At 29.7% G+C, this 26,859-nt stretch overlaps 2 protein-coding genes across 2 annotated transcripts; both read left to right on the top strand.

The window, feature by feature from the left end:
• The first annotated feature begins 1,882 nt into the window (after window positions 1-1,882).
• Window positions 1,883-10,145, top strand: LOC123222771 (lysine-specific demethylase JMJ25-like). The gene is made up of 12 exons (XM_044645722.1): window positions 1,883-2,132; window positions 3,205-3,298; window positions 3,386-3,527; window positions 3,616-3,679; window positions 3,774-4,524; window positions 5,241-5,570; window positions 6,487-6,795; window positions 7,018-7,090; window positions 7,167-7,252; window positions 7,334-7,453; window positions 7,545-7,649; window positions 10,005-10,145. The coding sequence occupies exons 1-11, from the start codon at window positions 1,885-1,887 to the stop codon at window positions 7,608-7,610; spliced, it is 2,283 nt and encodes a 760-aa protein (XP_044501657.1). The 5' UTR covers window positions 1,883-1,884; the 3' UTR covers window positions 7,611-7,649; window positions 10,005-10,145.
• LOC123224036 lies at window positions 8,787-9,389 on the top strand. The gene has a single exon (XM_044647514.1). The coding sequence runs from the start codon at window positions 8,787-8,789 to the stop codon at window positions 9,387-9,389; it is 603 nt and encodes a 200-aa protein (XP_044503449.1).
• Window positions 10,146-26,859: the final 16,714 nt, after the last annotated feature.

Genomic DNA, 26,859 nt, shown 5'->3' with positions numbered 1-26,859 from the left:
GTGTCAATATTATTTTTTTTAAAAACTCATTAAGAATAAATGCATAGTTTTTTAATCTTATTTAGGAAACTACTATATTCACCCTATATATTTTAAAAATATAATTAATATAATCTTAATAATTTGTAATATAATATTTACATCTCTTATTATATATTTTTAAGTGCAACAATCAATTTTGAAACTATTGAATGACATATTGGAATTTTAAAAATTTTGAAAACACCCCAAACTTTTTTTCAAAATTCAAAAGAACCTTTAAAATTTCATTAACACTTTTAAGATTTTCAAAATTATAATGTACCATCATTAATACTTTTATCTAAATTTGTATCAATATTTTTTTATTATTTTTAATTAAAATTTATGTAAATTAGAGCATAAAACAATTTAATAAAAATTTCGAAACAAAGAGTTATTTAGCTTGAAAGTTTTTATGTCTTTTAAGTAATTTTATACAAAAATATTAACAAATTGTCAAAAAAAATTTAACAAATAGAAATTATTATTTCATTAAACTTTAGGTGAGAAATTCTCATATATGATCTAAAATTATAATTAAAGTTTTATCAAAAAATAATAATATATATATACATATTTTTGATATATAATTTATTTATACAGATAATATATCATTATATAAGAAGGTGTTGCGTTATAATTTAATTCTACACTTCTGCATGCATTCTTACACAACAGGAAATGACTCAAATTAATATCATTTTTTCAAAAAAAATAAAAACTTTCATGTGCTTATCCCACAATATTTATTGATTCTGGATATACAGTATGACCCACAACCCAATGCCACCAAAACCACTTGAGTAGGATTTGCCTTGTCTTTCTCATATCAAAATTTACCTTACCAAAGCCACTGAGCTTAACTTGTCTTTTCATTCTCTCTGTTTTAATGGCTGGAATGCTTCCCATCCCACCGGATGATCTCCGTTGCCGTAGACGTGGCGGCAAAACATGGCGTTGCAGTGGATGGAGAATACACAACAAGTCCCTTTGTGAGTTTCACTTTCTTAAACGATGCGACGTTAAGCAAGGAACATCACATGGCCATGTTCAATCATCAGAAAGGAGGAATGGAAATCGAAAGTTTAAAAGATGCCATCAATGTAACCGGATTGACGAAAGAGTTGTGGAATGCCGCAAATGCAGACGCAAATACTATTGCCTTTCATGCATCCAGACACGGTACCATTTCATTCTTTTTTTAGCACCCACTGTATATTGGTTTAATTCTTCTTTATATTAAAAAGTAGTAGTCTTTGTACAAATATTTACAATGTTCTTGGTCTAAGTATCTCTCGGCAGAGAAATTAAGATTATGACTAGTACAAGGATCTTATTTCATGCTAAATTTTTATTTGAAATTTTTTAACCCAACAAAAAATCTTCAAAAAATGTCATGACAATAGCAAGAGCTAAAATATTGTTAATTTCTTGTTTGATTGAATCATATTTTTGGTAATGCATACAGGTACTCATCAGTGACAGAGGAAGCTATTGCAGAATGTTGCCCATTTTGCAGTGGAAATTGCAACTGCAAAGCATGTTCATGCCAGAATCAAATAGTTAATTATAATTGTATTGTTAAATCAATTTCTGTGCTGATACTTTGCCTCTTATCATTTTACTTTTATTTAATTATCTTTCTTGTGATTCATTGTAGGGTACTGGCAATGTTGAAGTTGAAATGCAAGTAAGTAGAGGGGAAGGAAAGTTTCAATGCAAAGAGAAATCTGATGATGAAGAGAACTACAATGGAAAAACAGTTAATTTCGATTTGTTTTAAGTTCAATTAATCATTGCTACCTTGTATCACTAACTTATCCTTGTGATTGATTATAGGATACCAGCGATATTGAAGTTGAAATGCAACTGAATGTAGAGCAAAAGTTTGAAGGCAAAGACAACAATGATGCTGAAATTGAGATGTTTGCAAGGAGGACAAATAGCAAGCGACGGAGGATAAGCAGCAAGCTGCCAAGGACAGACGGGCAGCATAGTCAAGCACCAGTGAAATCTAATTATTGCCACCAATGCCACCGAAGTCATAAGAGGGTGGTGAATTGCCTAAGATGCCAACGCAAACGTTATTGCGTCACTTGCATCTCGAAATGGTATGCGTGCATCTTTACACTATGGAAGCAGTTCGTTTGAATGTCGAATTGATTGTTTTAGTTAACAAAAAATGCCTAAGGTAACAACACATATCTTTTTTATTTTGTCTCCTTTTATAAATTTGCTTTGTTAACATATAGAACAGTATTAAAACATAAATATTTTAGATAAAAGTCTCTGGGTTTCCATTTGATTTCAATTTTTTTATGAATAAATTTGTAAGAAATCAAATAGTTAGCATATGTAATATTTTTGGCAAGTTTAGTAATTTTATTCAAATTCCCTGTAATAGCCTTGTTATAAAAGAAATAATAACAATCAAATGTAATTTAAATTTTGATCATTTATACAAATATAGACAGAAGAAGATTAAAACTCAAAATAGTTGAGATTCAATAAATTATAAAAGATTAGTGAATTCTAATTTTTTAATAATAATAGTGAATATAATTTTTTTGAGTAGTTGTCATAGCATGGGCTAGGTTTTTATAATAGTTTCTTAATAAATTTTATCAACTATATATTTATTTGTATATATACTAAAAATACTGTTGTTTATTTTTTTAATTACTTTTTATTATTTCTTTAGAATAATTTTGATATAGTAAAGTAATTGACAAATAGAAATCCTAGAGAAGTTTCTCTAGTAATGCAAATTTAAATATAGGCTTGGTTTCATCATGTTAGTTATAAATGGCTAGAAATGAGAATTTAGAAGTTTAAGAGTTTTGTGGTTAATTTTCTTTATCTATTTATATGCTTATGGTGTGATATTAATCAGAATTTTTTAACCTCTTTACTATTGGACTAACAAACATACAAAAAGCAATATTCTGAATTTCAATTAGTAGTTATAAAATTTGGGCCTTCTTTGTGGAAATAATAGTGTCAAAATTATTTGGACTGGAACAATTTCTTTTTACTAATTTTTTATTTAAAAAGTCATTTCAATTTCTTTTGTTTGAAGTTTTTCTTGAAATTTTTAGGCCTTATCGTTGAATTACTTGCTCTTTTGACTTCCTATGGATGAATGTTATTATTGCTATTAATGCTTTGTTCTACTGAATATAGGTACCCAACTATGTCGGAGGATGCTATAGAAGAGGCATGCCCATTTTGTCGAGGAAACTGCAATTGCATTGCATGTTTGCGTGGGAATAAAATAGTTAAGATTAGTTTTTGCCAAAGCATTTCATAACTGATATGATAGTGTTCTGAGTTTTAATTAGTTATCCTTGTGATATCATTGTAGGATGCCAGGAATGTAAATATGCCAACAAGTAAAGAAGAAAGGTCTCAACATTTTATGTATATGGTGGATCTTTTATATCCATTCTTCAAAAAGTTTTACCATGAGCAAATGAGAGAAAAAGAGATAGAGGCCAAAAATAGAGGTAGCCATTCATAACAATGTGATTAAAGTATGCACTTCATTTTAAACTTATATTTAAGCTACTATATTTCATATGCCTCTGTTGGCAGAATTAAAACTGTCGGAGATAGAAATACAACAATCTGTGTTTGAGATTAATGAGCGTGTGTATTGGTAACTCCAATTTCCTTATTTTAAAAGAACTTTTTAATGATCGATTGTGCAATTTTCTTGTTTATTTTTATTCTATTTTTCTTTTTGTTTGCAGCAACAATTGTAAAACCTCCATAGCTGACTACCACAGGAGCTGCCCAAAATGCTCATTTGAATTATGTATTTCCTGTTGCCAAGAAATTCGCAATGGTTGTTTGCAAGGCGGACATAAACTGACCATGAAACATGTCGATTGGGGGAAAGGTTATCTACATGGAGGCGAACCTCTCTTGCTCCCCTCGGTTAAGAAAAGTTCATCAAGGAACCAGACTAAGTTAATCTCGAGGAAACGTATGAGACTAATGGCTGAATGGAAAGTAAATGAAAATGGTGACATCCCTTGTCCGGTGGAAAAGTTAGGTGGTTGTGGATATGAGCGACTGGAGTTAAAATGCCTATTTTCAAATAGATTGCTGTCGAAGTTAAGGAAGAAAGTTAAAAAATTGATGAAAATCCATAAAATGATGGACGAAACTCAGGGTTCGAAGAATACCAGTTCAGGCTCCAATGCAGCTGGCGAGATTGATTCATGTAACAAGAAATTAAGGAAAGCAGCTTGTCGGGAAGGTTCGGTTGCTAATTTTCTATACTGCCCTTCAGTTGATGATATCAATCAACAAGGTTTAGAGTGTTTTAAGTACCATTGGGTTAAAGGAGAGCCGATTATTGTTACAAATTCTTTAGAAATGACCTCTGGCTTGAGTTGGGAGCCAATGGTAATGTCACGTGCTTTTTGTGCCGCATCGCATGCTAAAGGCTCCTCAAATTTGGTGTTTAGAACCATTGATTGTCTTGATTTGTGTGAGGTATTTTCCTTTAGATCATTTTAATTTTAACTATTGTCATTCTCATGATAAATATATTAATGATATCTAAATTTGTTATTTGCTGCCTCAATATTGTTTTACCCAAGTGTAAATTCGGTTGACTAGTATTGTGCAATGAAAAGAATTGATGGTTGACATAATGCTACTCCATACAGAAATACAAATTGATTGACTGTCTGAAAGATGATAATATTGTACTCACTGGCTTCAGATAAAGTATTTTTCAAAGTACTCTATTGCAGGCATTAACAACTAATTACATTTGCATGTGAAAATTAAAAATAGTTAAGTATGAAATAATTACATGTGACTTCAATGGTTTTTTATATAATCAAATGGTTAAATATGAGACCTGATTATGACTTTGCTAATAGCATTTGAGTGCTATCAGGAAACTTTCCTGGGATTATTATGATGGAATCCTTTTTTGGTTGGATTATGTTGTCTTTCCTCAATTCTCTCACCTTTATTGTGAAATAATTATTTTCCTTTTATCATCCATAGTCTTGTGCTTCCTTGTTTATATTGCTTTATGTAACATCATCATTAAAAGTCAGTATCTCTATGTGTACTATTCATATCTAAACGTAGAAAAGAAGAAAAAAAGGAATAATGAGAAACATTTTTTTTTTTCACATTTATGTGGTATTTGTCATTTGTTTAATAGATGACATTGATGATCAATGCCTCTGCAGGTTGAAATAAATATTCACCAATTTTTCAAAGGGTATCTGGAGGGCCGTGAGCACTCAAATGGTTGGCCACAAATCCTCAAGCTCAAAGATTGGCCCCCATCTAAGCATTTTGAGGAGTGTTTACCACGCCATGGTGCAGAATTTTTAAGTGCCTTGCCATATGCTGAATATACACATCCTTACTATGGCATTCTCAATATTGCAACAAAGCTGCCTCCAGATATGTTGAAACCAGATTTAGGGCCAAAAGCTTTTATAGCATATGGATTTGGTGAAGAGCTTGGACGTGGAGACTCTGTGACCAAGCTGCATTATGACATGACAGATGCGGTATGTAGTGTTTACTGAAACTGATGATTTTCCATTTATTTGAAAAACTCTGATTTATCTTTTAGCTTAGAAATGTGATGTTGTCTGAAAAAGGCAATATATATTATTGAATTTATTTTTTTACTTAAGCTTAGCCACTTGAATATAGAACAGTTACATCAAGCAAAAATTTAATCTTACATTTTTATCTTGGAGGTGAATTAAGCTAAGAATTGAATGAGAAAGCCAATGATTATGTTGTCCATTTTAATATTCACTAGGTATTTGTTTTTTTATTTTTATGATAAATTCTATCGATCGATGGACCAAAATTGTTGACAATGCTTTCTATATGTGTGAGTGAATAAGTTTTACAAGTGAAAGTTTTAAACATCAAAAGAAGTTAATCTTCAGCTATTCAGCTCGTGTTTCCAAGGTAGTTTTTGAAAAAATGATTTTATCTTCTTTAAAATCATAATTTGCTGCATTTTAATTATAAAAAATGATTCTTGATGATGACACAATGGTTAAGAGCAAACATGTAACTTAGATTGATGATGCTCACTGAAGTGAGATATGAATGTGAAACCACTTGATTAAAATTAACATATAGTGATTGAAGTAAATAAGGGTATCATTAAGGTAATTCACTGAGTGATATCTAAAGCTAGTTATTGGTTAAAGATGGCTTTCTTATTATCAATTTCTTCTTAAATTTTATCTCTTTTGTAATGTATGTTCTGGATAGGACGTCAGTCCATATATTTTAGTTTTTTAAATGTGGTTGGTGAGTTTGTTACTATGCAGTATAGGTTTGTCAAGGAAAAAGTTACGCTTGGGCCTTAGAAGTTGGGAACCTTTGATTGATTAAATTGTGATTTGTCATGCTCTTTATTTGATTTCTAATTAACTATTTGGTTGGTTTTGCATAACTCAGGTGAATATTTTGATGCATACTGCGGATGTTATTCTGAGTTCTGAACAGCTTGCTAAAATAGAAAATTTGAAGAAATTGCATGATGCTCAAAACCAAAGAGAGTTGTTGGAACTTGAGCATGAAAGACAACAAAAGGAATGTCCCTCAGAAAGGTTTAGGTCTGAGTTTTTTGATCTTTTAACAATGGAGGCTTCAGATGGTGGTGCTCTTCGGGATATTTTCCGGCGGGAGGATGTGCCAAAACTTGAGGAATATCTTAAGCTTCATCACAAGGAGTTCAGGGATGTTTATTGTTCTCCAGTAGAACAGGTATAAATTTTTGTAATTCTTTTTGCAGCTACTCTACATATTTAAATTATGGGCTTTCAGAGATTATAAAGAGATGAAGAATTATTTATTATGGGCATAAATGTGAGACGAATGTGGTAAATAATTAAAGTTTCAGATTTTGTATTGTGGATGGTACAGATAACATGATAATTAGGATATTGAACCTAGGATACTGATACTTGACTTGCCTATTTGTTATAGGTTGTGCACCCGATTCATGATCAAACATTCTACTTGACGAAGCATCATAAGAGAAAGCTGAAAGAGGAATATGGTTTGTTTAAGTTATGTTAGATACTTAGAATTATGGCAGAGTAAGTAGCTTTGTTTTTTTTTTTTTTTTAATGCAGGCATAGAGCCTTGGAGTTTTGTTCAGAAAGTTGGAGAGGCAGTCCTTATACAGGCTGGATGTCCCCATCAAGTGAGAAATCTGAAGGTGTGTGTGTAAATCCTTGATGTTACAATTTTATTTTGGTAAGTTTTGTTGGTTTGATAGGGTTTAGGGTTTTGTTTGCAGTCATGCATAAAAGTTGCACTAGACTTTGTATCTCCTGAAAGTATGAAAGAATGCATGCGGCTATCTAAAGAGTTTCGCGCCCTTCCTCATAAGCATAAGGCTAAGCAGGAGAAACTAGAGGTATGTTGTTGATAGAGATTTGTGGTTTTATGCACTTGAATTAAGTATAATATCCTAATTTTTAATTTGTTTTTATTAAATATTAAAATAGGTGATGAAAATGTGTATTTATGGTTTAAGTAATGCTGTGCAAGAATTGGAGAAACTCAATGAATGAGTTTAGGTTAGGGAAAGGAGGAACAAGCAGAGGAAGAAGGTATGGTAGATTTTTTGATATGACATTTGGATTTTTATTTACCAACAATTCTTGTATTTTTTACATGCAATGGTGAAGGTTTAAGGCGTGTATGAATTCTAATTACCCACATGGCATGCCTTGGAATTAAGTTTAGTTTGTATGAGAAGAGAGAATACCTCCAACATTCCTAATTACAAGTATGCTCACTCTTTCGGTTTACAAGAAAACATTGATACCATAAGCCAATGTTGAATTTTTAGATGATGATTACATTTGCTTTATCCTAAAATAACAATTTCAATAATCAATTAACAATAGCTTTCCAACAAAATTAATCTTTTTTCTTTATAAATAAAACATAATAATCCCTATAATACAGACAAAAATCCCAACAAGAATAATCTCCTTAAAATTTATGGATGATAAGGTAAGAATCAATTTGCCATCAGACTCTTTGATAAGAATTTAGGTCAAATGAATCCTAAAAAGAGAGCCCTTTAATTAGGGTTCGCAATAATAATAATAATAATATCAATATTATAAGAAGATGAGAAACATGTATGTATACATATTTTTAGTGTTGATGTTTATGTTCCAGATCCAGAGTTTATAATTAATTTTTATTTGTTTTTGGAATTCAACATCCATTCCAACGAATACTTTAATTATAATGAGTCTATAAATTCAATTAAATGAATGAAACTGTTTCACTTCCCTAATTAATTAATTTAGAGAAGTGGAAACACTTCATTCTTTTCTTTTGAAGAAATACAAATTATCTCTAGATACGTGTAGCCTCCTTCCTTGTCTATATATTTATAATTAATTTTTATTTGTTTTTCGAATTCAACTTCCAATGAATACTTTAATTATAATGAGTTGATCTTCTATGTCTATAACTTAAATGAATGAATGAATGAAACTGTTTCACTTCCCTAATTAATTTGGAGAAGTGAAACAGTTTATTCTTTTTTTTTCGAGAAATAAAAATTATCTCTATATATGTATGTGTAGCCTTCTCTATATATAAATATATCAATCACACACTTCAATTCTTACTTACTAGTTAGTTATCAACTATCAAGAATGACAACAACAAATGGCATGCAAAAGCAAATTTTTTCACCGGAAGATGATGAAAAAGCTTTGGAGAATATGGTGGTAGAAGACAGTTATAATAGTGAAGACGAATGTGATAAGGCAAAGTCACAGAAGCCCTTCGAGGAAGAATCATCTGAGAGAATTTGGAATGAAGATGAAGAAATTGCAATTTTAAAAATTGCAATCAAATTTTGGCATGAGAGAGAAGTTGACCCTGCCACCCAAGAGAGAGATTTTTTTGTTTTTTTGCAGGAAACACAACAATTAATAGGTGAATTTAGTAAAGATGAAGTGACAACAAAATTAAGGTTGATGAAGGAAGAATACGAAAGCAATTTGATTAAAGGTAAGAGTTGTCGTCATGCAAATAAAATATTAGAGTATTGTGAGAATATATGGGGTGGTGAGAATAATGTAGAGGAGATATTACTTATCAATAAAAAATATATTGGATTAGGAGAGAATATTGTTAAGGAAGCCATGAAATATATTGAAGAAAGTAAAAGGATTGAGTTGATGCAACAATGGAAACAAGTTCAAGCCTTGGAATTTGAAATTCTCAAAAAGAGGGCTGCATTGGTAGAATATCAGACAAAATTGATGTTAGAGGAAGCAAATAAGCGAATGAAGAAAACACTAGCTCCATCATCAACCTGAACCAAATAAGGGAATGAAGAAAATATTTATTGGAATATTACTCTCAAGGAAGGGGAAGGTTTTATTTGTTTTGTTAGCGAAATCTGTTGATTTACTTACTTTATCAACTTGAAGAAAATTACTGTAATGTTTAATTTGTTTGCGTAAAAAAAAAAATGAATGTTGAAAGACTAATTAAATGACTTGAATGAGATTTTGAAATGGCATACATTGGAACACGTAACAAGAAAGTATTTTTAAAGCATTATGCAACTTTTGATTTCTCTAGGCTCAACTTTCTGTCTTCTTTAAGCAGTAATAAGGATAATTATTATTAATTGGAAAGAGCTTAATTACGTTCCCAATGCAATGCAACCTCAAGCTTTGCCATCTTCTTAATAATTTATATATATATATGTTGGCCGATTGTTGATAATTCTGAAATACCCATTGATTGTAGTTGTGGAGCAAAGGTAAGCAATCTGGCATTTACTACTTGTAAAGTTTTCTTTCTTGTATGGTGATTTGTTTATTTATATTGTTATCGAGATGGACTTGAAGAAAAATTTGGTTTGCATAAAGGAGATAAAACAGTTTAACATTGACAACTCAGGCATAGATGAATCTGTTTTGAAGGAATTGTATGAAGTTATTGCAGCAAGTAAGAAGGCCGAGATTGAGAGCAAATTAAGGGAAATCAAAATCATGGAGATGGAGCTTAATATTTACAAGGCTGAAGTGGTTCAATATCAGACTAAATTGATCTTAGATGTTTACAGAAACCATTGTAAGTAAGTAGCTAGCTAGCTAGTGAGGGAACAAGTTATATGTGGCTACTATTTTATATATCATTTAAAATTATCTATCTATGTGGATGGAATCCATATCCATCTATAATTTTGAGTAACTTGCCCGTGTTCATCGTGAATGGCCATTTCTCATCTATGCCTAGCTAAAATAATGCCATCAAACTTCTGGAATTTTGGTTATGAATGCTGGAATTGCAAGTTGTAAATAATTCTCAAATTGAAGTTGTGCTTCTAATTTGATTAAAATGAATATGTTTGTGTAGCTTTATCATATTAACTTAGCAACTGTAATATTTTATATTCAGACTGTGCCTTAGATATTTATTCCACAGGATCTGGATCAAGAGACCTGGTCAATTGAATACTGCTGCACAACAGCTGGTATTTTGCTTATGCAATCTCAATCCTTGGTGTTTAAAACTTAGTGTTATGAGTAGTAAATACCATTACATGGTGAACATACTAGCCTTTTCCTGTGCACATTTAGGCTTGGGTCCGGTAGTTTGGGAAATTACACTGAAATGCAAAGTCATATATGCCACGCTTTAGAGACGCTGCAAACCTCTAATTTCGCCAAAAAGTTATAAAAAAAGATATTTGGTGGCAAAGCTCTTCGATCAATGGCTTGCCACTGCACATTTGACGACATTGCTTGGCTTGTGAGGGATTGAAAAACTAAATATTTGCAAATTTGTACCAGTGCTTTGATAAAGGAGTTGACCACCTGTGGCTAGCTAAGAAAGCATACATTGATTGTCAAAAATTTGTCATGTTGGCCAATAAAATCACCTTTCACCTGAGTGTATTGTGCATACAAACTACTGTTATTGTTGGAGGATATGTGTGTTGGATTTTTGGATCCCTATACTAACAATCTTTAGCAACGAAAACTTGTATGATAATAAAACTTTGACCACAAAAACCTTATCCCTAAACTCTAGGGGTTGTTATATATATAATTGAAAGAATGTAATAATGTAAACTTGCATTTGGAGACTCCTTCATATAAAGATCTTCTCCAAATTTGTCTCAAGCGCTTCCATAGCTTCTAAAACATTAGAAGGGCCTTTATTCGTCTACACGATGGCAACCACGAACATACATTTGTGTGAATGTTGGTTTAGGGCGCTTGTTATTGCAAAAGGAGAAGATGTCTAGGAGCATTATCATTCATGGGTTTGTAAAAATGTTTCAATTTATATGAGACATTTTGATGACCGTAATCCCTTCTCTATATATTGCACCCCATGACTTAAAGTATTTGCAGTTTTGGCCTATTTCTTTATTATATATTAATTCAGCTTATTAATGTCTTTAATATTCATTCCTATTTATTATGCCACATTATTAGAGATCTAAATTGACCACTTTTAGGGTGACCCAAGGTGATTCACTCTATGCATTTACACCTTAATCTAACTTCCAATAATTGCATTCCAACCCTCAAACTTATGGATTATTATTGTTTGACCCCAAATATATTAATCATATATATTTAGGTCCAATAATGCGTAAGACATCGATCTATCATAATATGATTAGATTCATATTTACTTATTAATAAAGCTCACGATGTTTGAGTGCGATTCATTCTATATACAATAAATTCATTACCTTTTAATTATGACTATTAATCTTCTATTGTATATGACTCATAGGTTTTCTATTGTATTAGCAATGCATAAATTCGTGATCAATCTATAATCAGTCAGTTGTTTATTCACAAACCATGAGCGACTCCTAGAAGTACGTTATGGTTACCCTACTAATAAAGAATCAATAGAAAACTAATGTTAACCTTTCAATGGTACAGTTATTATGCATTCAAGTCATTTCATCAATCGATATTTTGTCAAGGTTAAGACATAAAAGTAGTGTCTACTTTATATTATCCTTGATATTAATGATACATCTCGTCTAATAAAAGATTTCCCCATTGAGTTAATGTAACATCCAAGGGTGACAGAGTAATGGGGGGCATTCCTAGGGCATTGATAGTAGTGAAGGGCACGTTTGCGGGCGCAAGCGATATGCACTCGATCATGAGGGTATGTTTGAGGCATCAACAGTAATGGGGGGCGTGCTTGAGGACGTGGACGATATGTGCTCAATTATAGGAGGGCATGCCTAGGTCATCAATAGGTGAGATGATGGGAGAAGCGATATCACGAGGAGTAGATGCTCTATCTCCTAATGAGGAGAATGTCGAGGAGAAAGACTGTAGAGCCAACATTCCCATGTACCCAACAACATCGACATACCATAATGTGGCCTCATTATTTTTTACAGGCACGATGGGAAATTAACGTCATCCTGTTCATTAAAATATATCAATAAAAATTTTTTGCAAGTTGATTACTAAATTAATTAAGCAATCAATTAATTGATTTAGAATTATTAGCCACATCACCATTGAATATTTGTTCCATATGACTCCATCTTGGGATTTCTATTGTCTGCCATCGAAACATGCAAGAACACATATAATAATCAAAACATTCCACTCAGACAACTAATGTGTCTAGTGTCTCATATATCCAAAACTACAATATCAACATTAATGTTCAAATTCCACAAATTACCACTATAGTAAATATTTTTTTTTAGCTATCAAAAAAAGTATAAACAATGATACACTTGGAATGTAAGTGGGAACCCATAGATTTCATACTTCTCCATATTTTTTGATGTATTGGAGCATAATCTCTCAATGGACTTGCACATAGAGTGGTGGGTCATCTTTCATACCTGTACACCCTACAAGGAAGAATTGAATCAGTCTAAGCAATCAACCAACTAGAGATACTTTTTTTCATTTGTCATTCCCCAGTAACGCCATATGAAGATAATACAATATTGCCAATATTGACAATGTTGGTACAAGTCCCACCTATACACAGTAACCATGTACATTATATGGGAGGAATAATGCACACCCATACATGTACATGCACAACTCACACAAGATGTCTTTTGGTCAATGCATATATTCCCTAATCAATTCCTAATGATTTTTGGCATTCAACCTAAAATCATAGGATCACAACATCAATCAATCCTATCATCTGCTTACTTTGAATATCAAATTAGGTAATGTAGGATTTGAGTCAATCCAACTTAATTCCTCATATTTAGTATCAAATTTCATTGTACTTTATGTTATTGAGTCAAAATTACATAGTTGGATCATTTTGGCTTGTTTATACTTAATATGGGACAACAAAGTGCATAAAATATACACCAGAATTTTGCAGAATTCGGCTGACGAATTGGAAAATTCGGTCGACCTGATTTGTCAAAATTCGGTCGATCGTTTACTACAGTATTCTGCAATGTATAAGGGCAAATGTTTCTCCACTTTTTACATCATGTTTCTTCAACTTTTTTTTTATCAAATTGGTTCCTAACATATTTTCTACACTTTCTAACCAAAATTCTCTTTCAAAAACATCATAGTTCACCTAAATTTTCAACAAAATCTCTAAAGACTTTAGACCCTAAAAATTTGAATTTTGCTCTAATTCATCCAAAATTCAGTTTTTGTCTTAAAATACCTTTTTTGGTCATCCTTTTTGGATTTCAACTATACCATTGGATTTCTCTCACCATTTTAAACTTGGGTGTGTATTCAATTTCAAATGTGTGAATGTTCATATGGATTTATATTTTTGCCCTTGTACATACATTCGAAGCCATGGTGCATTTCATCACATTTTATTGCACTCAATATGGCATTTATACTTCTTCTCTATTTTCCATTTGAAAACTTACTCTTGTGCTTCATTTTATTTAAGTTGATAATTATGTGATTTGTTTGTGCATAGTTAAGCACTTATTAGTTTATGTAATATATTCATGTATTTTACATGAACTTACACTTTATATTGTCTAAGCATTAGTACTCTTACTTGGATGATTATGATTGTTTGGATTTTTTTTCATTGGTTTAGCCTTGATAATCATATCTTCTATGTATGTGTTAAGGTATTTTAGTCTTCCTTTACCTTATTGGATATATACCTTGCATTTTTCTAGATTATTACACCTTTAGCCTTTAGGATTATTACACTAAGGTTCCAAAATACAATAAAATATATTTTAGGTCCATATATCCTTATAAGATTCTAGATTTTCCATCCAAAATCAGAACCAAACTCAACTTAGACAATCCTCATGCCTCTAGAATTCATCAACTCTTTTTATGTGTGACCTATAGGCTCCTCACTAAATCAGTAGTGTTCAAATTCGCATTAGGCTTTAGATCTGACATCCGTTTGGACATATATCAAGATTGACTTTTAGCAAAACATCATGACTACTCAATTAGTAGAGGTCAACATGTGACTTGTTTTAACTTGTCAATGATATAGTTAATCGTACAATTTGATTTTTTCATCATATGATAACTCTTTAAGGCTAAGGTGCAAATTAAGTGTCTCCCTTAAGATTCCATGAATTACATAGATTGATTTTTGTCAATGACTAGATAATATTAAATCGAGCATCAATTTAATCTTACTCTCACCACAGATTTAATTGGTCATTAACATCCATCAAAAGACCCTAATTGAGATATCAGCTTTCATGCTCGAGAGTGACAAATCCTTTATTAATCCATCAAAGTCTTTATACAGATCTCGATATGGTCAATCACTACCTTTCTAACAATCTTTCGATCAGACTACGTTAGACTGATGTCAAACCATATCAATCCTTATATAAGATGGTTCGGTGACCTTAATTCCAAAGATCACATGTATCTTTCCGTATAGGTGTATAAGATGGTCCAACAACCTCAAATCTAAGGATTACAGACCTATCCAACAAGTAAAATTTATACAATAATGTTTATCAATAAAAACAAAACATCCATCCAAAAAGGAGTATCATTGGTAGTAACTTTCCATATCTCAGTGTGGCCTAGAATTATTTATCAGGTTATTAAAAATTAACCACATTTTTAGGGGGTTATATGAAATTGGCCAACACCTTAAACACTAAACAATATAGCGAACAAATTCTATATGAACAAAAATGCCCCCTATATATAAATCAATTTTTTAGTCCATTATTGCCATTTTCAAAATTTCAGTGTAGTTTTTATCACAATTCTAACCAAGAAACCGATTGAAATTTGTCCATATTCAACTTTCAAACCTTATAAGACATATTTGTCATCTATCTTCTTCATCTTCTCAATCGTGTTTCTCAACCATATTTTTGGGTTTATTGTTTGAGATTAGTGTTTTTGGTTTAGTGATGGGATTGCTTTTGTGATTAAGTTGTGAATTTTTTTGGGTTCATTAAGTTTTGAATCTATTTGTAATAGATTGAGTGGATCTGCATGGGTTTAGGGTTTAAATTGATGAATTTTGGCTCAAAAATGAAGTTCAATGTATAGGTACTTTGAATTTTGTACAATATTTAACAGATTTGTTAAACTTTGAAAAAGGGGTAAGTGATAAATTTATTAGCTAAGAAGTGTTGTAATTTGTCTACATAATGTTGAGATGTCTAAAATAAAATTTTATAGCTAAGAAGTTTTGGGGTGTATATGCAACATTTATAACCTAGGAGTGCTAAAAAATCTTCCCACTAATGTTTACGCTGTTTGCAAGAAATCTTTTGGTTTTTTCTAAATAAAGTTTAGCTTGAAGAGAATAAATTAACAATGTATAGGATGTTTGGTAGCGTAAGTGCTAGGTATTAAGCAGTTTGAAGGATTTTTGATATTTTATATTTTAAAGGAAGAAAATTTGAAAATTTCTTTATTTTCTTACTTTTTAATGATTTATCATAATTTTTTGGATAAAATTTGAATTTATTTATCCTGTTAATGTTATTAACTATTTTTTATTATCAATTTCTTCTTAAATCTTATCTCTTTTGTAATGTATGTTCTGGATAGGACATCAGTCCATATATTTTAGTTTTTTAAACGTGGCTGGTGAGTTTGTTTCTATGCAGTAAAAGTTTGTCAAGAAAAAAGTTACACTTGGGCCTTAGAAGTTGGGAACCTTTGATTGATTAAATTGTGATTTGTCATGCTCTTTGTTTGTTTTTGTAATTAACTATTTGGTTGGTTTTGCATAATTCAGGTGAATATTTTGATGCATACCGCGGATGTTATCCCGAGTTCTGAACAGCTTGCTAAAATAGAAAATTTGAAGAAATTGCATGATGCTCAAAACCAAAGAGAGTTGTTGGAACTTGAGCATGAAAGACAACAAAAGGAATGTCCCTCAGAAAGGTTTAGGTCTAAGTTTTTTGACCCTTTAACAATAGAGGCTTCAGATGGTGGTGCTCTTTGGGATATTTTCCGGCGGTTGGATGTGCCGAAACTTGAGGAATATCTTAAGCTTCATCACAAGGAGTTCAGGGATGTTTATTGTTCTCCAGTAGAACAGGTATAAATTTTTTTTGTAATTCTTTTTATAGCTACTCTACATATTTAAATTATGGGCTTTCAGAGATTATAAAGAAATGAAGAATTATTTATTATGGTCATAAATGTGAGACGAATGTGGTAAATAATTAAAGTTTCATATTTTGTATTGTGGATGGTAAAGATAACATGATAATTAGGATATTGAACCAAGGATACTGATACTTGACTTGCCTATTTGTCATATAGGTTGTGCACCCGATTCATGATCAAACATTCTACTTGACGAAGCATCATAAGAGAAAGCTGAAAGAGGAATTTGGTTGGTTTAAGTTGATGTTAATTACTTAGAATTATGGCAGAGTAAGTAGCTTTGTTTTTTTTTTTTAAATGCAGGCATAGAGCCTTGGAGTTTTGTTCAGAAAGTTGGAGAGGCAGTCCTTATACCGGCTGGATGTCCCCATCAAGTGAGAAATCTGAAGGTGTGTGTGGAAATCCTTGATTATACAATTTTATTTTGGTAAGTTTTGTTGGTTTGATAGGGTTTAGGGTTTTGTTTGCAGTCATGTATAAAAGTTGCACTTGACTTTGCATCACCTGAAAGTATGAAAGAATGCATGCGGCTATCTAAAGAGTTTCGCACCCTTCCTCATAAGCATAAGGCTAAGCAGGACAAACTAGAGGTATGTTGATAGATGTTTGTGGTGTTATGCAATTGAATTAAGTATAATATCCTAATTTTTAATTTGTTTTTATTAAATATTAAAATAGGTGATGAAAATGTGTATTTATGGTTTAAGTAATGCTGTACAAGAATTGGAGAAACTCAATGAATGAGTTTAGGTTAGGGAAAGGAAGAACAAGGAGAGGAAGGTATGGTAGGTAGATTTTTTGATATGACACTTGGGATTTTTATTTACCAACAATTCTTGTATTTTTTACATGCAATGGTGGAAGGTTTAAGGCGTGTATGAATTATGCTTACTCTTTCTTTCGGCTTATCACCAATAACCCAGAGGTTTACCATAAGCCAATGTTGAATTTTATAAACTAGATGATGATTAACAATGGCTATCCAACAAAATCTTTTTTTCTTTATAAATAAATAAATAATCTATACACACAAAACATAATCCATTCACACACAAAAATCTCCACTGATTAAAGGGTTACACGCCTCCTTAAAATTTATTGATGATAAGATAAGAATCAATTAATTTGCCATCAGACTCTTTGATAAGAATTTAGGTCAAATGAATGCTAAAAAGAGAGCCCTTTAATTAGGGTTTGCAATAATAATAATAATAATATCAATATTATAAGAAGATGAGAAACATGTATGTATACATATTTATGTTTTAAACTTGAATTTAATGTTGCTACCGGTTACAATATGATAATTAGAGTTACCAAAGTTCTTCTCGTAGCTTTCCAACATCTCCATCCTGAAATGCAAATGTAAATGTTTATTAATAATTACTACTTAATTATTAATAATTATCATTTATTTATTTATTTAAGATTAAATTTACCAATACACTAGACACTGGAATGGTGCATAGTTATCATAAATTTCTTTCACATATTTATCAACTGTTTTCGAGTTACAACTCTCTCTTGAATGTACCTGAAAAGACAATTAGATTAATTAATTAATTAGTTTCTACAATTAATTAGAGATGCCCTAGAGATCCTTAGGCAGGAAAAGAGCCAAGCAGAAGCTTGGGGACAGGCATCCGACACGCCAGTTTTGAAAACCAAGCAAAGAGTCAAGCTATCGAGAGTTTGAGGTAATATTAGAATATTTTTAGAATATTTCTTATTATTGATTTTCTTGTTATATATGATGTTATTTCTTTGTCTATTCATAAGCTTAATGTATAAATTCAAGCTTGTATTAATACAAAAAGTTTTATTCCATTCAATTATGAAGATCATTCATAAATGGACTGCATATTAATTAGGTTATTCAATTGAAATTATTTTGAAAGCGCATATTTTCCAATATTTGATTATTCAGTATAATGAAACTTAAGAGCTCGGAAATGGTGAGGCATTAGGAATGAAAAAGGCATTAGGCTTATTTTGTCAGCTGTATTTGGATTATAAACTAACAACAAAAAGAATATATATATATATATATTAAAAATAAACAACCTTTTAAACTTCCAGGTGATGATAATTATCCATCCGATTGCTTCTTCTTCTTCTTCTCCTTTACATATTTTGGAAACTGAATTTTCAACACATACGTAAAGGGTATATTTACCAACAGTAGTTTGGTGATTCTTGTTCTTCTTTGAATCTGTAATTTCAAGCATATATATAGAAATTTCTTGATTGATTTAAATTTTTAGTTTTGTTTCTTAATAATGAATAAAGCAGCAAAGCCCAATAAAATAAAAAAAATGTGAATAAACAAATAAATAGAGAGAATTGGAAGCGTTCAATCAAGTTGATGTTGCATTTGGCATTGGGAATTGAATAAATATGGAATATAATATATTTATTTATTTATTAATGAAAAAAATTTATAAACTTAAATGGAAAAGACAGAAAGTTTATTACATCGAGAAATCAAAAGTAAATGTTTAATTTCTTATTATTTAAAAACTTCATTCGACTCTTATTATCCCAATGAATTTAATTTAATAGCTGTGTATAAATAGAAATATAAATATAAATATAAATAATAAAATAAAAATAAAATAAAATCTTTCAACGAAATAATAAGAAAATCAATCAACGAAACAAACACAACTTAAAAGTCTCTTGACATTTTACTTCAAATCAAACATATAAAAAAAAAAAAACTAAATTAAACCTTCAATGCAATGCAATGCAATGGTGAGACTTTTCTCTTAACTAAATTAATTTCATCTCATGATTTCATCGTAAGCCTCCAACAAAAACTTCGTCTGGCTCTTGACAATCTCCGCTCTCTTTAGGTTCAGCTTCATCTCCATTCTTTCAATTTCCCTCAACTTCATTTCATACTTTTTTTTATCCTTCTTCTTCATCACTTTCACTCCTTTCAACCTCACATTCTTTTCATAAAATTTCCTCATTCCTTCCAAGCATGTTTCACTTGTTACTTGAGCACTCACTAAACCACCCCATATTTGTTTCGACAAATTCAATATTCTCTTCTGATGGGTATCATCAGAAACTGAAACAATCTCAGCCGGTGACTTAATCAAAGTCTCTTTGTAATTGTTCCTCATTTCCATCAGTTTCTTCTGCAACTCATTTTGAGAAATATCAATGCCACTTTGTGTTCGTTTTATGAATGCATAGAAATCAGTCAAGTAGGCTGAAGGATTCAAACCTTGTGCGGAGAACTGGATCATTGCAGTCAAGATAGAGATTTCTTGGTCTTCAGTCCAGGCTTTTTTGGTTTTCTCTGTAAGAATGTTGGGGGCTTCCATTGATGAATAATCTGGATGGGAGATGAGATGGGATAATAAGAGGGTATTATTTATTTATAGTTAGTTGTGCATGCATTGAATGGATAATTAAATTAATTAATGGACCATTCACATTCTATTCCAAATATAATTACAATAATATTATTTATTATTTATTACTTTACTACTAAAAGAGAAATATAAATAAATAATAAGGAAAATTACTTAATATAACCATTTTGTAATCTAAAATTTTGGAAAGAGTAGTAAGGATGAAAACCATTTGTCGCATTTAATTTTGCATTAATTTTTAATGCTATTACTAATTTCATTTTGTATACAATTGGAATATAATTACTAACATTAATTAATATAAATAAATCAATACCTACTTTTCATATGGCTTAAACATTACAAAAAAAAAAAAAAATCCTTCTTAAAGCTTAAATTTTTTGTATAATGCTTATTAAAATTTCCAAAAATAAATAAATAAATATTCCTTTAATATTTAAGGATTGGTCCCATAACCTGCCCTTTCCCAAATTAATCTATAGTTGGTTAATCAATGTCATTGAAAATATAAAGAATGTGAGAATACTTAAAAAAAAAATTGTAATTTTATATATTATATAACATATTATTGAGATTCTCTCCCTGTCCTTAAACGAACAAGGCCAAAGTACTATTTTACATCCAAGGTTTATTAAAATGACAAATTTACATCCTTAAAGATTAAAAAAGCTAGATTCTTACCCATCATATCATCCATTTTCATTAGAGAATTCTATGAAGTGAAATGATAAAATGGTCATTTTGCATAGATTTTCTTATTTTCTTTTTCTTTTTCAAAATGACATGTTTAGAGGATGAATTTAATTTTTGAAAATGATAGAATTATTAATAAAAATTTTAGGGGTTTTTTTGAAATTCAAAAAATTTTTGATTGTTCTAAAAATTTTAATATATTCCTCAATAGATTCAAAAATGAAAATTAAACTCACAAAGATTTAAACAAAATACAATATTCTAAAATTGGTGGAGTTTTAATTTTATTAGGGGGCCTAAATGATAAATTTTAAATTAGTAAATATATATTGGTAATTCGACATCTATATCTAGTTTTAATAACAATTTCATAATTTCAATGAAAGGGTAAAACAATCATTTATACAAAATTCAAACAAAATTCATTAACAAAAGTAGTGAATATTTTGAAATTTAACTTTTGAAAACTTAATGGGTGGGAAATATTCATTTGGCCTATTGAATGTTGGTGTTGCAGAAATATTGTTGTCCGGGCTACCAAAGCAAGCTTGACTCATTCAAATTGGTGTCCATAAAAAAATTCAGACTCAAGCTTTAGGCCTAAGATTTTTTGTCTAGATCTAGTTTATTAAAATTTTTTGAAGTTCAAGCTTATTTTAGGTCTATTTCTAACCCGTTTTATAACTTAAAAAACTTGCAAAAACACTCTTACAATTTCTAGTAGGTTTGAAAATATGACAAATATACCCTTAACTACAAAGAATTTTTGAACCCATCAGACCTGAACTTTAATTGAACAATCTCTGCAAAAGTTCAAGTTTGATAATTTAATAGACAATTTTTTTTTTATTTAAGGTTGTCTAAGATTCAAATTTTGTTTAGTTTGAGACTAAATTTTTCAAATCAAACAATTTGACCTTAGACTTACCTTACTCGTCTGAATTGATAGTCTTATCTAATAGTTGTAAAAGGAGACAAAAAAGTTTATCAAGGTTGAAGATAAATAGACATAGATAGTTGTGCGTTAATAAATGAAACAATATTAACCTTTAACAATTAATTATAAATAAATTTCACTTAGTTCTCATACAACCATCAAATAATGTCGAAAAAAAGTATATATTCATGCAAAATCTCGTATTACATTCAAATTCTACATACATCCTCCTAGGAAAAAAAAACAATAAATTGACTTTACATTATCATATATAAAAGTTTATATCAAATCAATAAGACTAAATAACATTTCCGCATCAAGGTTTGAGCTAAAAATACTTTTTCACTCCTAACTCTAAGTTACTATAAATAATATTATTTTACCCAAAATCAAACTATGTTAAAAAAAAAAGAGAAATTATATTAAATACCTTAAATTAAGAGGGTTTAAGAAAATTACCCAAAACAATAAGGTTTAAGAAAAATTACCCATAATAATTAGGTTTAAGCAAAATTACCCAAAACAATTAGATTTAAGCAAAAATCCCCCATTTTGTGAAATGTTCAAATTGCCCTTATAAAATAAACCAAGAATTTTATATATTTGTCTCATTATTTTTTCACAGTTTTACTGTACAGAATCAGAGAATTTTGCGTCTCCCATAGGTATCCCACAGGCCTTCCATGGGCGAAGTGATTTTTGTCGATTTTTTTGTTTTCTGATGACCAAAAATGGCAAAGAAGGTTAGTACATCTTCCTTACTCTTATTTGAATTAATTTATTGTTAAGATTATTGAGATTTGAGGGAGATTTTGAGGTTTAAAATTTTAGGGTTCCAATTTTGAATAATACATAAATTGTTTTGATTCTTGGTTGTTTTGGTTGAATTTCTTGAGGGGTTTTCTACTATAGAAAATGTCGATTTGATTTGTGTTGAAATTGGAATCAGAAACGATGATTTTTTTGGCCGAAAAAGGGATTAGAATCATTGATGCTCCTGTCTATGGGACCAGTGGATCTCACAGACTGAATGAATTCTCCCATGGTCAGGACAATTTTAAATTCATCCATGAATATTTTGGAGGACAAAAGCTTAGGATTTATTTTTAAAGGTATTTTTAGTTTCGTTTTTGAATGATAATTTTAGAGATGATTTTATTTTTGTTCTAGAATGATAATTTTAAGGGATAAAATTTTGTCACCAAAGATATAGGATTTATTTTTAGGGATAATTTTAATTTCGTCCTAGAATGATAATTTTAGAGATAATCTTATTTTTGTTCCAAAATTATAACTTTAGATGACGAAATTATACTTGTGTCCCCAAAACTTAGAATTCATTTTTAGAAACAATTTTAGTCTGATGATGAATTTTACTAGATGAAAGTTTATTCGTCCCCAAAAATTTAGGATTTATTTTTGGTGACATTTTTTGTTTTGTCTCATAATGTTAATTATAAAAAATAATAATTTTGTCTCAAAATGATTATTTTAGAGAACAAAATCTTAATTCATCCCAAAAAACTAAAGACTTATTTTTTAAAACATTTTCAATTTCATTCTAAAATGATATTTTAGGAGACAAAATTTTAATTTGGTCCTCATAACTAAATATTCATTTTATTTTATTTTATTTTTGTCTCAGAATTATAATTTTAGGGGATGAAATTATAATATTATCTCCAAAAATATAGCATTTACTTTTAGGACAATTTTAATTTTGTTTTAGATTGATAATTTTAGGGATAATTTTATTTTTGTCCTAAAATGATAATTTTAGAGGATGAAATTATATTTTTATTCTCAAAATTTAGAATTCATTTTTAAGGATAATTTTAGTTTTTTTCCAAAATGATAATTTTAGGGGATGAAATTAAAATTTCAATCCAAAAATCTTATGATTTATTTTTAATGATATTTTTAGTCTCATCCCAAGATAATGATTTTACGGACGATTTTATTTTTGTCCTAAAATGATAATTAATTTCGTCCTCAAAACTTATAATTCCTTTTTAGGGGCATTTTTAGTTTTGTCCAAAATGATAATTTTATGAATAATTATAATTATGTTCCAAAATGATAATTTAACACAACAAAATTTTAATTTCGTTTGCAAAAATTTAGGATTTATTTTTAGAAAATTTGAGTAAAATCATATCAAATTAATAATTTATTATTACCAACTAAATATAAAAATTATTTTGATATATATCAATTTTCTCAAATATAATAATAATAATAATAATAATAATTTACACAAGTAAACTTATTAAAATAAAATATTTTTAATGAAAATCTATTATTACTTTTAACAAAAGATTATCCTAAATAAATGATTTTGTCAAATTCTCTTCTTCTTGGTCTTTCCATTTTTTAGTTTTCGTTTGTGGTAACTAACTTTGTTTGCTTTGTCAAACCATTAAGATGGAGGAAAAGAAATGTTGCAGACAAGATTATATATAAAATTGATAGGAAAATGATTGTTTGATGAATGTATAAAATTGAGTCCTGTTGCCATGGGTAGTTGGGTCGAGTCCTTATAGATTTGAAAAATGGATTGCAGTGTTTAGGATTGAAATCTCTTCATCCTCACTCCAAAAGGTCTTAGTTGATGAGTGTTGCTTTGTCTTTTTGGTGGGGTTCATTTGGCCTTTTGATTCATCACCTTCCACATTGTCATGAGGCCTCTTTTCGGACGCCATCGATGATAATCTTTTTTAACCTGTAATCAATTGAAACAATAAAATGGTAAATCATTGAACTGAAAGCTATATATTCTTACTTACCATCAACAGAAAAATTATATAATAGAAAAGTTAACTATAAACAAATTAAAACGCTCATCCAACAGTAAATTCTTCCTCCTTGAAGATTCAGTTTCCAAAATATATAAAGCCCCAAGCAGAGAGGAGAAGAAGAAGAAGAAGCGTCACCCGGCGGGAAGCTTAAAGGTTGGACCATCTTTGCTACCTAATTAATTCATCAACATGCATCCATTTATTTATTAAATATATTTTTTCTTGATTCACTCAAAATTAATGCAACCCTAAACCCATCATCTTCTTCATCCATCACAAATCATTTCAATATATTGGAACTTCAAATTTTGATTGGTTAGGTTGCATGTAGATAAAGACTCCATTATTAATATTTGCAGGATTTTGGGATGCTAAAAAATTATACAAAAACAAATCTTAATATTCTGCACCAAATCTTAATGCAAACATGTTTATTTCCAAGACTCTTTCATTATATATATATATATATATATATATATATATGGAAAATAAGCCATTTTCTTAAATTTTATAGCTAGACTCAAATATGCTCTTTCAAAATAATTTGAATTGAATAACCAAACTAACGTGGACTTTATTTTATTTATGAACGAACAAAATAATTAAACAACTTATAAAACATTTTTTAATAGAAAATATTTTCCAATTAATTGTACTTATTAGTCCTTGGAAATAGAAAGTTCAGCCTCAATGTATTACCTAAAGAAATAAAAAAGTGCATAAAGTCACAAAAATGCTTTGGAAATACTTGTTTTTCACTTATTTCCCAACCGAAACCATATCCAGGTGACAATTTACCACCTTGAAGTAAAAAAGTGATATTTTCACTTTTCCTTTTTTTTTTTTTTTTTCAAAACTCAAATGTTATTTTTAACAACAAAATGATATTTTTGCTAGTTTATAAATATTATTAGATTAATATTATTTACACTCCTAAAATATAAGTAAAGTTTATAATTTATCACTTAAACACTCTTATTCAATTAAAAATAAATAAAAAAACATAATCTTAACTTTGATTAGTCTCAAACCAATAACTATATCAATTACAATTAAATTTATGATTAAAAAATAAATTAAAATTACAATTGAATTATGCGTAATTAATCAAAATCGCACCATTTAGTTGAAACCACACTATTCTGATGCTATTTTAACAAGAATTACATCCAAAATAATGTCATTCTTATGCATTTTTTTGTCAAAATCACTCTAATATGATGTGATTCCAACTAAACACATTGGCTTGGTGCAATTGAAGGGTCATCAATGATGAATGTCTACCAAAAATTGTTTGTAATAAAGTAAGGGGAAAATGCTATTTAATTTTAATAAATACTAAATATAATAAAAGGTATTTTTTTTTAGTATGTCTATTATAAAAATTAAAGAGTTTCACAAATGATACCTAACAAAAGGTGGGAATTCGACTTTAAAGATGATTTATTTATCATTTTTGTATAGTTCAGATGAAAAATAGTCGTTCTCTCTTTTCAATTCTATGTCAAATGACTATTTCCTAACCATGGTTTGATTAAATGATAGATTTCCATCTGTTTTATTTGAAAAAGTCAATTCCCCACCTATTTGTCAAAATCAATTATTAATTTTAATAGTAAAAAAATATTTACGTTATTTGTAACCTCTCCTAACCATTAGGTGTGTTACAGAAAAATGGCAAGAGTTCCCCTATTTTTAGAAGGCCCGGGGAATTTTTTTCTCTTTTTAATTATGCCCTGTAACACTCCCAATTAACAATTCACACAAACCAGTCTTACCAACCGACTGGATTTTCATCAACTTAATCACAATTACTACAATAAGTACATAATAATAATCATTATAAAAATTATCACCCACAGAACTTTATAATCAATTTTCATAACTAGCCGTATATATATACATATATATAGATATAGCTATACAAAATCATATATATATATATATGGATATAGGAAACAAAAAAATATATACATATCCACCAATATCTACATCAAGTATATTTATATATATGCATATATTCACATATACATCAAAACATATAAATCAATAATAATATGGTGCCTTCATCCCTCAGCCTCATGTCTCATTAGTGCTCCCCGGGAACCTTTGCTGTATTTCTTTACCTGTAAAATATTAAATTAAACGGAGTGAGCGACTATGGCTCAGTAAGAAAATCATACTCAACACTTAAAGCAATTTATACCAGTACTAATTTTTTCTAATCTTTTCCATACTCAGCGTGTCTGAACTATTTACAACAAAATAATTGATACAGAGCATGCATTTAACAAGAATCGTAATTCTTTTCTTTCACACATTTATTCATTTCCTTACTATACAGATATGATTCACTCGTTATGATTTATGCATGTATGAGTGCCATGACA

This window comes from Mangifera indica, chromosome 8 (genome assembly GCF_011075055.1).
Source record: "Mangifera indica cultivar Alphonso chromosome 8, CATAS_Mindica_2.1, whole genome shotgun sequence".
NCBI classification, from domain to species: Eukaryota; Viridiplantae; Streptophyta; class Magnoliopsida; order Sapindales; family Anacardiaceae; genus Mangifera; species Mangifera indica.
The sequence above is the reverse complement of the archived record's forward strand: the minus strand, read 5'-3'. Positions and strand labels throughout refer to the sequence as shown.